Source organism: Penicillium arizonense (genome assembly GCF_001773325.1).
Source record: "Penicillium arizonense strain CBS 141311 chromosome Unknown PENARI_contig005, whole genome shotgun sequence".
Lineage (NCBI taxonomy): Eukaryota > Fungi > Ascomycota > Eurotiomycetes > Eurotiales > Aspergillaceae > Penicillium > Penicillium arizonense.
Window position 1 is genome coordinate 922,695 of NW_019173282.1, and position 15,681 is coordinate 938,375.

Genomic DNA, 15,681 nt, shown 5'->3' on the forward strand with positions numbered 1-15,681 from the left:
ATGGCTGCTGATGGCACCCAAGGACCGGTGGTGGTCGGCATCTGTGTGGCCTTTGCCGTTGTAACATTTTGTGTCTTGGTTCTTCGTCTCTTTGCCCGTGTATATGTCTTGGGTAAAATGGGTCTCGATGACTGTAAGTGTTCAGTACGCCGTCATTATTTTCACGCTGACTCTCTCCAAGACCTCATTATCGGAGCTTGTGTAAGCCAATCTGACTCAAAATCTAACAAACCGTTCACTAATAAAAACAGTCATTGGCCTGGGCATTTATCGCCGTCACAATTGTTGGTAAGTTGATACCGGCCTTTAATGTTGCAAAAGCTGACTGTATTTAGCCGTTCAAAATGGACTTGGAACACACTATGTCGATACGGACAAGACAAAGCTCATTGACTACGCTTTTGTAAGAATACCAGTCCGAAAGTCATCTTACATCACTGACTTTCTCTAGGCTGTTTGGCTTAGTTCCATGTTCTACCTTGCGTGTCTTGGTTTTGTCAAGACATCTGTCCTATGGTTCTATACTCGTCTCGGAGATCGTTACCTGACCCGCCTCTCCTGGGTCATGATGGGAGTCATCGGAGCACAAGCCACTTCATTTGTGCTCGTGGCTGCATTCCAATGCCAGCCTATTAGCAAGGCTTGGGCAAGCACTGAGCCGGGGACGTGTGTCGATATCAACGTGTTCTATCTTTGCAATGCGGCGCTGAACATCTTAACTGATGTTTTGACTTATACCTTGCCCATCAAAGTTATCTTGAGACTACAGATGCCCAAGAAGCAAAAGATTGTACTCGGCATCATCCTCTGTCTTGGTCTCTTGTAAGTGACAGTCTCAACCCAGGAACTCACAACGACTAACGTTCCATCTTTCCAGCGCATGTGTTTCTTCCATCATTCGAATAACCTATATCCCCGCTATGCTCACATCCGCTGACTTCACCTATGCCATCAGCGGTGCCATGTACTGGTCCGTCATTGAGACCAACATCGGTATTCTCGCCGCCTCAATCCCCTCATTCAAGGCAATCGCCTCCCGTTTCCTGCCTCGGTTTATTGGAGAATACAGTAGCGGAAAGAAGTACGGTCCCTGGTCGGGCAACACCTCCGCGAGACGGTATGGCTCCGGCTTCACCAAAGTCATTGGTCCCAGAAACATCACCTTGGGCACCGACAATGGCAAGGAAGATACAGAAATGGGTACTCAGATTAGACCTGCTAGCAACTCCAGTGAGGAGAGGATTATTCCTGATGGCAAGATTTTCACTCAGACGGAGATCGAGACTACCGTGGAAACATCCCATGATTTTGGGAGCTTCGGTTCTTCATCGCTCGAGCGGGCTCATCGGTGAGAAACTTTCAAGGTTGGGGGGAATCTATGAAAAGATATAATGGGTTGATTTGTATAATAGTTTTTCGGGTACATGAATATGCAAGATATCCTTTCTTATGTTCATGCATCGCTTGATCACGTTCATGTGGTCTTCGAAGACCGACAGCCTCCAGACATGCAAGATTGGCAATGCTAGTACAGTTGAACTTTCACACATTCTCCATATCCTGATATTCACACGTCCGTCCATCACCAATACCTGCTGAAAGCCGCAATGCCAACACCAAGAACAGCAAAAGCCACAGCCCAACGAGTCAACCCCCTCCGCAAATGATACTTGACCGTCCTCTCGATAGCCTCAGAATCATTAATGCGGGGGAACTCCTGATCCGGGGGCCTGTCCACCCCCAGAGCCTCACACAACGGCCCCCAACCATCCTTAACATCAAAGAAAACCAACCTCTCCTTAGGCACAACCTCGGTCAACCAAGCAATATGCCTCTCATACGTCTCGCGCCCATGATACCCAGAAACACCCCCGTACAACCTCTCCCACTGCGCAGCAAGCAAATGCCCATAAGGAATAAAATGCCGCATCCCCTGCAGCGGCAGCAGCGCAAGCCGCGCAAACCAAACACCCGTTAGACTCTGCACGCGCATCATACTGGGTTCCCAGAGGACCGGGTCGCGCGTTGTGCAAATGACTTTCGCGTCTGGGTACAATTCCATCAGTTCCGGGATGAACTGGGAGCCTGGGGAATCCGTTATGGCGACGTAGCCCGCCAATCGGCGGCGCAGGAGTGGGAGCATTGTCGCGCGGCTCGCCGGGTCGCCTTTTAGCCAATTTTGGAGGATTGGTATCCAGCCTTTTATTTCTGCTGGTGGGCCCATTGATGATTGCGTGCCGCAGTGGTAGACTGGGCCGTCTAGCAGTATTTCTAGGGCCTGGCTGAAGGAGGATGTCCCTGTGCGTGGTAGGCCTGCGCCGATGACTTGGATCGTCGCACCTGGTTTGGGCGTTGATGGTTTTTGCCCCATCTTGGGTGGTTTTGGTGTATTGGTCGTTCTATGGTCGTTATGTTTGAGTTGGGTCGCGTTCGGGTTTCAGGTTTACTGAAGGACCCCCCTTTTTTTTTTTTCTCCCCGGGCGCTGGTTACTTTCGCTTTCACGCGCTGATTAATGACAGTTTGAGAGAGATATATGTTTTGAGACAGGCTATAAAGATGAAGCAAGAGGCGGGAGTGGGAGGGGTTTGATATAAAGCGAGTTTCGGAGGTCTTTTCGGCCCCCTACTCCGGGATTCCCCCTTTGGGGCAATGAAGGCACTTCAGTCTGTAAATTGCATCTTCTCTCTCTTTTCCTTGTCTAGCATGATGCATAATTTTCATAACTCATTCTGAGGTTGCATCGCATATTCATTCACTCCTTTATGGTGTTACCTTCCTGGGCTTCGTCAGGGGTTACGAATACGAGTTGCACACCTTTTAACTCTGTTTCGCTGTCGAATATCACAATTCGACTACTTTTTTTAGTAACCTCCTATCTTAGGTTATTGGGGTACACTTCCCGCATTCTATGTCTTCCTTTATTGAAGGTGACAGAATATAGCAAAAAAATGAGATGTTCAGATGACAGAAGTGAGAAGGGGAGAGCAATGCATACACGTGCGATAGTTTGCAAACATGGCGTGAGAGCACTGCAACTGCCATTAACCGCTTTCACTTGTATTTCCTATCTAAGTCTGTAAACCACCTTCACTACGTAAGTCCCTCTTCGGTGGCTGGTCTTGACAGTGATGGCAATAGTATACGACAGCGGGAATGGATCATTTGTTAGTGAAACTACCGTTTTTACGGTCGCTTTATATGCCGTTTGTTCCCGTTTCAATAACACTACCTAAGAGATGTACAACAGATCTTATGAAGCGTCTGAACGAGTATTACAATGAAGCATGTGACTCCATTCAAAGCTCCGTTGATATACTTTTTATAGTAGTATCTCAGGCTGCAAAACTATAACCGCGTAAACCTAGAGACATACCTTAAAGCTTAGCTGCTTGAAGCTTAGCTGCAGAATTAGATAAACACATCAGAAACCGAACAATTCGAGTCTTTTTAAGCAGCTGGGAACTCCTGGAGGGCAGGAGTTATTCGAGGTGGATGGTAATGAGATACCCAATGACATGTCCTTCACGGCTTACTAGGAGTTTCATTTTGCCCACTTTTCCATACAGTATAAGCCTTTAATGGGAAACTCTGCCATTACGGTGATTTAGGAAATCATAGAACTGGTCTTGTATTTGGACAACATCTGCTTGAGAATCACTATCATCAGCAGTCCGGATTGCCTTTGAAAAGGCCGCCGACAAATCCCCTTTCGTATCGGAGGGAGCTGTATAATTCTTATTTTGCCTCCAACCTAGTCACTCGTGATGAAAAGGAGAGTGAGAAGTCGTGTGAGTTGAGGTGGCCGTGTCGGTCGAGTTATGCCGCATGATAGTTACTTGACAGATGCAGGTAACTGTCTATGGGACAAGAATTCAAAAGCCAGCAATCTTTACTCACTCCTCAGCAAAGCTCAGCTACCGCAAGATGAACTCATAGCTCATTTGTTGATGTTGTATGGTTATTTTTATATATTTCTGTAACCCTATTGCCGACCACATACGAGCCGGTCATATTATGTATACGCGAATTCTACTTTGAGCTTCAGCTACTATGTAGGCTGCATCGTACTCCTTGACTCATTCTTCAGATAGCTTGTTACCCACTACCAAGGCCACTAAATGAGACTACCTAATCTCGAGGAGCTTTCTAGAATAAGTAATTCGTGAGAGAATGCCATCACGGAAGCTCTACAACAAGCTTGGTGCCGTGGGCTTCTCCTTTCCGAAGCCTCTCAAGACCGTCAAGTACCGCATCAAGTCCTCCTCCCAGCGCTGTAACAGGGGGTGGCTTCAAAGCACGATCACATAGTTGGCTCAAACTAGCATAGAACCAGCGAAGCGAATCCCGATCATCGGGCACAACTGGGAACGCTGGACCTAGGGGCGACAGCAAGGAGAACGGTTTTCCAGAGACGGTGAAAACCATGAGACTTTTGAACTCGATCTCCGCTTTTTTCGGCTTCCCTTGATCAAGCAACGTGATAGCTCGTCCCCTTTTCAACACCTCAGCACAGAATTGAGAGGAGTTGCCTTCAGAAAAGCAATCCAAAGCTTTGGTGATGTCAGGATACGCTTTGGAAATTTCACTCGCCGCTGTGGGGGACCGATAGTCAAATACCGAGTCTGCACCATAGCTTTTGACAAGATCAAATGATCGTGGGGATACAGTCACAACCATATGAAGACCTGCCCTTTTTGCAAGTTGAATTGCGAAAAGCCCAACGTTCGAACCACCGGAGTAAATGAGGATTGATGAATCAGCAGAAGACTGCCTCGTAGCTCCTGACAAAATGTTTTCCCATGCGACATCAAGGTGCGCAAGTGAAAGCATTGCAGTGACAGCTGGAATGCCATATGTTGCAGCTTCAGACATGGTAGTCGTGTCAGGGATAGGCCAAGCAAGTTCTCCATCGACCTTCAGGTATTCAGCAAACGAGCCGACGTCAGGGTATTGGCCACCGTGGACAAAACCTGCAACCCTGTCCCCAACATTCCATCGGCCCACCAAGTCACTTCCAACTTGAACCACCTCACCAGCATACGCACTTCTGTGCACACACCCTATTTAGGGCTTTACTTCGCTTTTGGTTGACGCACACCGTGTTTTTTATTATGCATCGAGAACAAGGCATATGGCTGTCACACTTTCTAGAAGTTAGCACATCTAGAGCAAGAGAAATCATTCATTTGTCAACAATTTCCCTACACACCTTGGATTTCTTGGCGCGACACCGATCACATGCTATATGTTCCCGCTTGCGGAGGCTACCATGAAGTAGGTATTTGTTTGATACGAATGTTGCTCCATAAGGAGCCATTTTGATCAAATCAATGTGGAAGCAGGAGGGGTGATCATAGAAGGAAAATTTCGCACGCGTCGGTGTAGAAGCGTATGATGTTCCTAGGTAACCACTTGGTTTTCTTTTATTTCAGATCCCAATATTATCAAAATTTGTCATACTTGGAAACATTCAAAATTAAAATTGATCCTAGGCTCGGAAACGACGGCAAATGCTAGGACGAGCTATATAGCGGCGAGACATCATATCCAGAATCGCCTGCTTATACATGACTCGGGTTTCACTCGGCGCCGAGTAATTACCGACCTTTGTATCATCACCTAGACCTTACTGTCCTATAACTTCCAGCGTCTTCTCCTTTTCGTTACTAACCACCTACGAACGAGAAAACCTTTTGTAGCTCCTTCTAGGAATTTATGCTCCCAAGCGGCTTTGGCATTCCAAGCAAGAGGAGGCTTCTACGAAAGGTTCATCTAGAACGGAAAAATGGCCGCAGCTACGCCGCTCAACCATTCCACTTTGGGGCGACTTCTGAGCTTTCTTGCAACTACTGGTAAGTGAAGAGCCTTGTTGCATTTCACTGAGCGCCTATTCTGTACACAAAACGCCCCGATCTAGCGAGCAATGTATTGAATGAAAACCTGACAAGTCCTCAGCGGGTCGTGACAAGTCCCTACGTACCCTGCAATACTTTTCGCGCTTCTACGGCTGGTATCTTCGGCGTGCCAATTACCCACAATCCGCCGTTGACCCCATCAACGTAATAAAGAAGCAGTTCGAAATAACACGCAAGATTTTGCGAATCGGCAATTTCATCGAAAAGTTCAACGCCGCTTCTAGTACTTTGAACAAAAAGGGGCCTATCGATCCCGTGCTCCGCTACCTAACCACAGGCCACCACCTAGGCTATGGCGTTTACCTTGCCCTCGACACGTTAGTTCTCATTGATAGCATTGGTGTTCGAAAGCCGGCCATCACCAAGAGCTTACAAAGGTCTGGCTACCGTGCTTGGATGGCAGGGTTGATTTGCAGTGCTATGGCTGGTATCTATTCGCTATGTAGACTCTATCAAAAAGAGCAGAAAGCCGACCGCAAAGTAGGCGAGGGAGCCATAGAAGCGAAAAGAATCCACAGGTTCGTTTCACATGCCGGGCAGTTCTTGTTTCGAATGTACATGCTGACCTCTTTTTGTTTTTCCCAAAGGGAACGATCTACCACTTCTGCTCAACTAATCTCGAGCCTGTGCGACATGACCATACCAATTTCGGCGCTCGGACTCGCTAACCTTGATGACGGATTTGTTGGTATAGCTGGTACACTAAGCAGCTTGATTGGTGTGTGGTTTCAGTGGCGAAAGACCGTAGCTCCAGAGCCTCGGAGAAGATGAATCTCATTGTTACTACTGAAATCGACGACAGTGTATAGCACCTTGTTAGTGCATGCGATGGAACGTTGCTGCAATATTGCATAAAGTTATAGTAATTGAGGCGAGAAGTATTCTGTGTTCTTCGTTTTGCAAATGCTTCTGTATGTCTTTCGCTTATAGTATGCTCTGAGGCAGTGAAAGTTCGTGGTCCGCATTTGGGTTGTTGAGAGTAAAGAAAGAAACTATGTTCAATTACTGAGCTGCAATTAAGAGCTTCGTCTAAACAGATGAAGAATCTTAACCAATATGCCATATAGTGATTCGTCAATATGTCTCTCACCATCGATTCCAACAAAATTAGAATTCTTCCTGTCGAGCGTAAGTGTAATAGGAACTCCGTCAACCCCGCGTGAGGGGAACATGAAGTACAATGATTATTCTATTTCGGAGACAAAAGTATGAGCGAGGTGGGTCCTATAATTTGCCCTAACCACCTGCACTTATGGCATGAACGATTCTACCTGGTATACTCTGCGTTAGCACTACAAAGATGTGGTGGCTCTTGGACTTCTGGGATCACGCTCGCAGTTAAAGTCCGAAGGCGTCTAAACGAAGAGCATGCCACTTAGGATCATGCTGTGCCCCGCTAACAGGAGGAACAATGTATTACTGACAGAGAGTGGCAACTGACTAGCTTTAAACTAATGCCCAATGCCAAAGCCGTGCTCGCCAAGGCGGTTTTGTGTTCCGGCGTGCTATATACGCTTGATATCACCCATTGTAGAAACTTACTTAGTTGTACTCAATTGTAATTCTCTTTCTTTTCCCTTGTCCCTCCGTCCGCCGCCGGGGGCTGAGTCATTGTGGGCAGAGTGGCACATATGAACCTACTCATGTGGCAGCTTGCTATTTGCATCTACGTGACCGGAACTCACGTTGATCTGCTAGGTACCTATATTTCTTGGTTAAACTCAACTGGGCTATACTGAGAACTGTATACGCTTAGGAGGACGTTCAATTGTCGGATTTCTCACAGTCCAGGCCCCTCGAACTCAGAATAGGAATATTCTCAATCCGAAGGCTCTATCTACAAATAATGGCGTTTTTTAGTAAGAGAACAAGCCACTAGCTCTTGGAAACAAGTTTAGTGGATTACAAAAGCGTAACAGATAAGGTTGCAAGCAGGACAATGTAACAAGCCACGATAGCTACAATGTCCCATAGAACTGCAATTCTAGAATTCTGTTAGATAGGAGATCCAGAATTAGTATGGCTTATCAATCACTCACTACTGCTGGGGTCTATCTCCGTCATCCTGGGCAACACATCCGCCAGAAAAAAACCTGTATTCGTCGTCCCAATGCTGTCTAGTTTGCATATATGGGCCCCATTTTTTCTGAATGTCTTCCAACCGTTTCTTCAAAGACTAGAGGACCATAGTAGGATTGGGCGATGCCTTGTGGATGAGGTTGAGGCCTTTTATACCGTTGCACGTTGTGTCACTCATGTTGCAGCGAGGTTCTTGGGAGCTGGTAAGGTGGGACATATTGACTGAAAAAGGGTTTGAAACAGGTCAAATTCTTAAACACATGCTCCTGACAGGCCAAATTGTGGCCGCTTTGAATAATTTTTTGGGGGTGGGGGGCGGGTTTCTAATCGGTGCGAAAGATTGTTCGTTGGCTCTTCGCTTTGCCGTCGAACCAGTCCGTGGACTTAAACACGGGTTTGTCTGGGTGTCTACTTTGAACAGCCCCTTGTGTCCTGATTTTGGCGCGCCAGATTTTACCAGGAATCTCTCTTTGATTGCCGCTGTAGAGAGAAAATCCTAAACCCAAAGACAAGACCAACTTGCTCTAATACCTAAATTCCGCCTGTCGCCTGATTGATGAGTCATCAAGTTGGTACAGAACCTCGCCACGATGTTGATGGGCTTGAAGTGACCAGACTTGACAATTGGCATGTCAATAACTGTGTTTGCCTTCATGATGCTAGTCGGGTGGAAGAGCAACATCTGCACTCCGCATGAGGGGTTTTCAGAGCGACTTGACCTTTTCTGGTAATGCTGTTTCGCCAATCGATTACCGAATAACCGCCCGCGGTGGCGCCTGGCTTTTTGGAGAAGAAATTAAAAAAAAGTAAAGTCATCAACAACAACCCAGTTAGGATTCGGGACCTATGTCTTTATTGGATGGTTAGGTAATGAAGGAAATACTTCTATAAACCCGGAGGGCTTGGAGTGCACTCGCCTTTTTTGTCTCCATCTCCATCTTATGCCAATTGATATTTTGGCCATTACTTCAGCAGCCGATACGTCGCTTTTTACACCCAACGTTATTAGCATCTCACATGATGCCCGACGCGTATTCGGTCTCATCATCCCTTATGCAAGGAGCGCTTCGACCGATGAGAAGCGGGGAGCTAGCTACAATGCCCTGCCACGTGGGCTTTAAGGACTCAAGTGATGGTAGGACTACCGCGAGACATGCTGTAGTTGTTCTTTACCCAGTACTGATATCATCTGATTTGCTATATCTCAGAAACCTGCAGTCTGTGCTTCGAGGAATTCAGTTCCATGTCGATCTTTCGGCAATTGCCATGCAAACACCTCTTCCACCAGCCATGTATCGACAAATGGATGTGCAAACGTGATGCAAGCTGCCCACTATGTCGGCAGACGTTTTACAATCTAAGCTCGGCAGCTTCCATCGCCACGCCAACGGCCCATACCGGTTCCATGGGCGAGAACGACACTCGCGTGTCGCGAGCTGCTTTTCTTCGTAGGTGGAAAGGGTTACTTCATATATCTGGCGCTTCATCTAGAGAACAGACTTGATTGGCAGCATTATCGTATCACTGAAAAGCTGGACAGGCCGTAGTATATTTTTTTCAATGCAGCAACCCTTGGATAAGTGAAGAGGAGATAGTATGCCTTTTGCCTGGACCTAGATTTCGGGTCAATCTCATGACGGTTACTTCCACTCCAAATTTGCACCGTTCACTTTATTCTTGTGACAACTCATTTGTAGATGGTAAGCCCTACTATGTCCTCGGGAAAATTAGAACACTTTGTATGGCATATTTAGGACAACATTGATAACTACTATTGTAGGGGCGTATTACATTTATTCTACAGGATATCTGAAACATTGAATAAATAAAAAAATAAAAAAGGGAACGATGTTCAAATGCTAAAGGACTTAACCAACAGACAAATGCTTTGGTAGGTCATCATCGTCAAATCTCTATAAGGACCTGGTTGAAAACTGTTTCTTGCCTTTGCCCCAAGAAATTGTGGGACAAATTAAGAAGAGTATGGAAGTACGCGGGGTTCGCGAAAAGTCGAAGACCTCCTCCTGCATCATTTACACCTTACCGCATTAAAAGTGGTAGACATCACACTTGTGAGCAGCGTATTGAGGAAATTATATCAAACCGATACATGTATTACTATGCAACCAATGACCATATAGTTTCGTGGTGAAGGCTGGGTGGCGAAAATGTCCTTCTATTCCCAGTTCAACCGCCGAACTTTCCTTGAGGGATTCAATCTTCCTAGAGTTTATACGATTCGAATCGTGAGGAACATGGCTACGGCCAAGTTGACCTTCGCATACAGGTTTGAGACACGCTGCGGTGGGAGTCCGGTCTGCCGAAAGAGGGTTTCTTATCCAAATATGAAATTTCTAGTTCAAGCTGTGCCGCGTTTATCAATGTCGTTATTGTGATGTGCCGCCTCCGAATTTCATTTGTCCGTTAGCGAAATGCACGTGCGCTGATAGCGAGGTGTCTTTAAAGGCAACTTGGGATTCACAATAAGCTTCTTCGATTCTTCTTCGATTCTTCTTTCATTTTACGACGCACAAAAACAAAAAAAAAAAAAAAACCAAGCCAAAGGGTTCAAAGGTGCGGGCTACTCTTAGTCTTAGCTCCTATCAAGTGGCCAATACGGGGGTCAACCTCGCTGAACATCGCCATGACCGCCTCCTTCAGCTGTGCAGGCACGTCCACCAAGGTCTCCGACACATTCGCCACCCACTGCATTTTCTCAGTCTCATCGAAGACCCTGTTCCATAGCTCTCGTGGCTGGACGTAGTCCTCATCGTCAACCAAAATCTCATTTTGGCCGAGGATAGCATTGTGTCCAATGCGCTCGGTGTGACGCACGTCGGAAACCACCTGGCTGGGCACGCCTGGGCTCAGCGTACTGCGCACATAGTTGGGGTCACCGCCATAGTTTCGAGTCACGGTTCCCATGCCATCACGCTCAAACGGTGCGTAGACGGGGCAAATTGCGCGGTTTGGGGGGAGTTGCGCGTAGTTCACCCCCAAGCGGTATCGTTGAGCGTCAGGATAGGCAAACATGCGCGCCTGCAACACTATAGACAGGGCGAGTTAGGACTGAGTCGTATGCTAAAGAATTCCTAGTGTGCACTTACTAGGATCTGGTGTCATGGCAATTCCAGGTACCATGTTGGAAGGCGAGAATGCCGCTTGTTCGATCTCGGCAAAATAATTATCCGGCTGGGATTTTCATCAGCATGTGCTCTTTGTTCCTATACGGTGCATCCATACATTCTTGTTCAGAGTCATCTGACCCACTTCAGTCAAAGGAAAATCCTTGTGGGGCCAGACTTTCGTGATATCAAAAAGAGCACGACCGTAGGTCTCAGCTTGCTCGGGCTCCATGACCTGCACGTATAGCTTCCACGCTGGAAACTGTCCACGGGAGATGGCATCCCACAGGTCCTGGGTATGGAAATCTGCGTTTGCCCCCGCCATGCGAGTGGCCTGCTGCTGAGAGAAATGGGTAATGCTCTGAGTTGGCCGGAAATGGAACTTGCAGTAGCGGAACCTGCCATCGGCTGCTACCATCTTAAAAGTATGCACACCGAAACCTGTCACCCGACGGATGGAATCAGGGATACCGCGAGAGCCAAACAGGTGCATCAAAGCGTGAACGCTCTCTGGCTGGTTCACATGGAAGTCCCAAAACTGAAGGGTTAGCTTCATCGGCAAAATAACACCTTAAATAGCACTCACCATAGTCCAATCCGGCCGGTTGGTGGCAGGATGCCTTTTGTGACTTCTATTGAGGGATGGAAACCTTATCGGATCACGCACAAAAAACACCGGCTGCATGAACATCAGAACAAGAGGCCCAGGGGACAATGAAGGTAGACTTACAACGTGGTTCCCAACAATGTCGTGATTGCCTTCCTCTGTGAAGAACTTGACCGAAAAGCCGCGAACATCGCGGACGGTGTCTGCACTGCCCTTTTCACCGCCAGTGGTGCTAAGACGGAACAGCACCGGAGTTTTCTTACCCACGCCATTGAGGAACTTGGCCGATGTAAGGGAAGATATGTCATTGGTGACCTCGAACTCGCCCCAAGCACCTGCAGCTTTGGCATGGACCACTCTACTCACTGTTAGCTCTACTTTCATAAAGCGGGTAGAATGACCGCTGACCTTTCGGGAATCCGCTCGCGGTTAAAATGCGAAAGAGTTTCGATGAGGAGTGTGTCGCCCAAGGTCGTGATGCCTCCGCTGCCAAGAGTCGGCAACGTAGTACTGACAGATGGGTTTGCAACTGGCTGGCCTTGCAGGATGTTAGCAGGAGGGCATGCTGTTGAAAATTGAAATATCGTACCTTCTGCCAACGTAAAGCTAGGGTTTGGCATGACGAATTCTGGTTTCAGCGTGCCAAATGCGCGTGATGTAGATACTTTCTCTCCGGGGGACGGGGTAGCCTTTATTAATTCATAACCCAACACCGTATAAGGTAATTCCGATGACGAAGGCCTACAATTACCTAGCGGCACTTGGATATACTATTACGTGAGGGGTAGAACGCATGAAATTTAAAATGGCGAAAATCCAGATTAGGCGACGACAACGGGGGAGCGTATAACGTTAGAAACAGATACAAAGTAAGCGTAAGCGGATGAAACCTTAAATTCGGGCCGAGATTCATGGATATAGTAAGCCGATTTACCACCGAGACTTTGCCGGGCTCGGCATTACACCCGCGCTGCGCACGTTAAAAGTGACTGTGGCCGTGGGCCAATACCATGCTTACAGATTCGTGCGGAGATCCCGTTCCCCTCATGAGGGGTCAAAAACATCCACTACAACAGTCCAGTCTGGTGCCTGTCCCAGTGACAACGAAGGGTTTATGGGCTCCCTTCCGCGAAGTGCGCCTATGCGGAGCTACGAACTAACTAACCATATCGAGTAGTACTACCAGTGTGAGAGCTTGACCTCAACATGTTGTCGCTCGGAATTCGGCAAAGGTAAAGGATTGAATGTATAAAACCGACGGTTTGCTTCGTCAACTTCTGCTCTTCATATCACGTCTTTCAGACATTGAACAAAGCTCAATTTGCCTTACCACAAAGACCAATCCCAATCATGGCAACCGTGTCCAACGGCTCTGAGTACGACTTTATCGTCGTCGGTGGTGGCACGGCTGGCAATGCCATTGCTGGTCGTCTCGCGGAAAACTCCAACGTCCGGATCCTAGTTGTTGAAGCTGGCATTCCAAACCCAGACCAAATCGACCAGATCACCACGCCGTCCAAAGCATTCACCCTCCGTGGCAGCAAATATGACTGGGCCTACAAGACGACTATGATCAAGCGTGACGACTACGAGCGCATTGAAAAGCCTAACACCCGCGGAAAGGCCCTTGGTGGAAGTACGTGTGCCAACTACTTTACCTGGATCCCTGGTTCGAAACCTACCTTTGACGACTGGGAGGACTTTGGCGGCCGGGACTGGAACTGGGACAGCTGCGTGGAGTACCTGCGCAAGTGTGCCACTTATCACGACGATGAGAAGCTGTATCCAGCGGAACTCAGTAAGATTGGAACTGGAGGTCCTGTTCAAATCTCCCACGCGGACTTGGTTCCGGAGATGCAGCCATTTCGTGATGCGCTTACCCAAGCGTGGGTCTCTAAGGGCCAGCCTCTGACCGAGGACATCTTCTCTGGTGAAATGAAAGGCCTCACGCATTGTGTGGATACTATTCACCGGGGCGAACGCCAGGGTAGCTATCTATACCTGAGAAATAAGCCGAACGTGACGATTCTCTACGGCGTCCAGTCTAAGCACTTGATCATTGATCCGATAACACGCATCTGTTCTGGTGTCACTGTGATCAGCGAAGCTACCGAGATTAGTGTGTATGCTAGCCGCGAGGTGATTGTTTCTCAAGGTGTGTTTGAGACGCCTAAGCTTCTGATGCTAAGCGGTATTGGCCCAGCCGCGGAATTGGCTAAGCACGGAATCAACCTGGTGGTAGACTCCCCTCACGTTGGTCAACATCTTCTAGACCACCCGATCGTGCCGTTTGTGCTCCAGATCAAGGATGGTTATGGCCTAGATGATCATATCCTCCGCCCCGGTCCTCTCAATGACAAAGCATTGGCTACGTACCAGCGTGACAAAACGGGCCCTGCTAGCTCCGGATTCTTGGAACTAGTAGGATTCCCCCGTATTGATGAACGACTGGAGAAGTATCCAGCCTACCGCGAGGCTAAGGCTGCGAATGGTGGACTAGATCCATTTGGACCGGCGGGCCAGCCCCACTTTGAGCTTGACTTTGTTGGCCTGTTCAGTACTGCTTTCCAGTGGCACTTCCCAATGCCAGAGCAAGGTAGCTACATAACCGTGATTGTAGACCTACTGCGGCCCCTCTCCGAGGGTGAGGTTACTTTGAACAGCTCGAACGCTCAGGTCCAGCCCAATATCAACCTCAACTTCTTTGCCAATGACCTAGACATTCTGGCTATGCGCGAGGGTGTGCGCTGGACATACGATGTTTTGACCAACGGTGCTGGATTCAAGGACATCGTGGTCAAAGAATATCCTTGGAAAATGCCTCTTCACTCCGACGCTGAAATGGACAAGGCTGTTCTGGATCGAAGCCAGACCGGTTTCCGTAAGATCGTCCTTAACAACACTTCTGGCAACGCTAATGTTCATCATAGATCCCTGTGGTACGGCACGCCTCTCGAAGAGCATCCACCAGGGTGTTGTGGACTCGAAACTCCGAGTACATGGAGTACGCAATCTCAGGATCGCCGATGCTTCCGTTATCCCCGTTATTCCTGACTGCCGTATCCAGAACTCGGTGTACATGATTGGCGAGAAGGTGCGTAGCATCCCTGTTCAATCCTACGAGAAAACTAACGTATCCTCTAGGGCGCCGATATCATCAAATCCGAGCACAAGGATCTCTATGAGGCAAAAAACATTCCGTACTTTGTCTCCAGTAAACTGTAAATTCAAATTGGGGTCTCCGGTCTCGGGGTTAGGGAGGGCACCATCCTTCACACGTCAGTTCCTACCACTCGCTTTGACTATGGGTGCTTCCTAGTTCCTATTTCTGATTCCCATCATTTTGTTGCTCTATCTTGGATGTGCACTACTTTGAATGTTTCAGGATGAATATTGTTTGTTATAGTTGAATTGCAATGGCCACGGAGAGCTTTCCATTGAGAATCACTTCCAGACTTGGCTGATGTGTGGAGACGTAACAGAACAACCACAAAGTCTCAACTGAGAAGGTGAATGAGATGGTATGAAGTTACAATTAGTCAACAACCCTCTCATTTAAAATGGGGCACGTGCAAAGTCAAAGCACTGCATACAAATCAAATTTCACCATAGCGACAGGGGTTTAGGAATAACTACATCTCATCCTCGTATGTTAAACCCTTCGCACGTATTGATAATTCATAGTAGGTTGTGCTATATATTGTAACCGGTGGCATCAAATCTACCTTGTAACCGAGAAGGCGAAGGGGCTTCTCTGAAAAGAACTCCTTTACATTCAAAAAACTGGATTTTCATATTATCTATTGGTCTTTTTGCACGTGTATTGCTACGGACCCGCATGAGATAAATTATGGCGTACGTTATACCTAATGTAGATTCTAGTGTTACCGAATATGGTAAGTCCATGGCCGGGGAGGAAAATGTACAAGCCTCTCATTATCAGCAGGACTTACC

The 15,681-nt window shown here is 47.7% G+C and overlaps 6 protein-coding genes across 6 annotated transcripts; 3 read left to right on the forward strand and 3 right to left on the reverse strand.

Moving 5' to 3' along the window:
• PENARI_c005G03916 (putative integral membrane protein Pth11-like) lies at positions 1–1,352 on the forward strand (the record flags this gene model as incomplete). The annotated part of the gene is made up of 6 exons (XM_022629687.1): positions 1–133; positions 182–201; positions 252–288; positions 336–403; positions 452–822; positions 878–1,352. The coding sequence occupies 6 exons, from the start codon at positions 1–3 to the stop codon at positions 1,350–1,352; spliced, it is 1,104 nt and encodes a 367-aa protein (XP_022490184.1).
• Positions 1,353–1,582: 230 nt separating this feature from the next.
• PENARI_c005G09352 (sulfotransferase family protein) lies at positions 1,583–2,371 on the reverse strand (the record flags this gene model as incomplete). Its single annotated transcript, XM_022629949.1, has 1 exon — positions 1,583–2,371. One exon carries the CDS (start codon positions 2,369–2,371, stop codon positions 1,583–1,585), a length of 789 nt encoding a protein of 262 aa, XP_022490577.1.
• Positions 2,372–4,177: 1,806 nt separating this feature from the next.
• PENARI_c005G02538 (zinc-binding alcohol dehydrogenase family protein) lies at positions 4,178–5,318 on the reverse strand (the record flags this gene model as incomplete). The annotated part of the gene is made up of 3 exons (XM_022629623.1): positions 4,178–4,971; positions 5,100–5,136; positions 5,211–5,318. 3 exons carry the CDS (start codon positions 5,316–5,318, stop codon positions 4,178–4,180), a joined length of 939 nt encoding a protein of 312 aa, XP_022490610.1.
• Positions 5,319–5,786: 468 nt separating this feature from the next.
• On the forward strand, positions 5,787–6,725 carry PENARI_c005G10874 (PEX11 family protein; the record flags this gene model as incomplete). Its single annotated transcript, XM_022630020.1, has 4 exons — positions 5,787–5,853; positions 5,957–6,434; positions 6,504–6,542; positions 6,611–6,725. 4 exons carry the CDS (start codon positions 5,787–5,789, stop codon positions 6,723–6,725), a joined length of 699 nt encoding a protein of 232 aa, XP_022490539.1.
• A 3,838-nt stretch (positions 6,726–10,563) lies between these two features.
• Positions 10,564–12,347, reverse strand: PENARI_c005G11515 (catalase; the record flags this gene model as incomplete). The annotated part of the gene is made up of 7 exons (XM_022630048.1): positions 10,564–11,042; positions 11,103–11,187; positions 11,239–11,658; positions 11,707–11,799; positions 11,851–12,085; positions 12,136–12,265; positions 12,317–12,347. 7 exons carry the CDS (start codon positions 12,345–12,347, stop codon positions 10,564–10,566), a joined length of 1,473 nt encoding a protein of 490 aa, XP_022490555.1.
• Positions 12,348–13,077: 730 nt separating this feature from the next.
• PENARI_c005G05441 (GMC family oxidoreductase) lies at positions 13,078–14,952 on the forward strand (the record flags this gene model as incomplete). Its single annotated transcript, XM_022629750.1, has 3 exons — positions 13,078–14,608; positions 14,658–14,821; positions 14,872–14,952. The coding sequence occupies 3 exons, from the start codon at positions 13,078–13,080 to the stop codon at positions 14,950–14,952; spliced, it is 1,776 nt and encodes a 591-aa protein (XP_022490567.1).
• Positions 14,953–15,681: the final 729 nt, after the last annotated feature.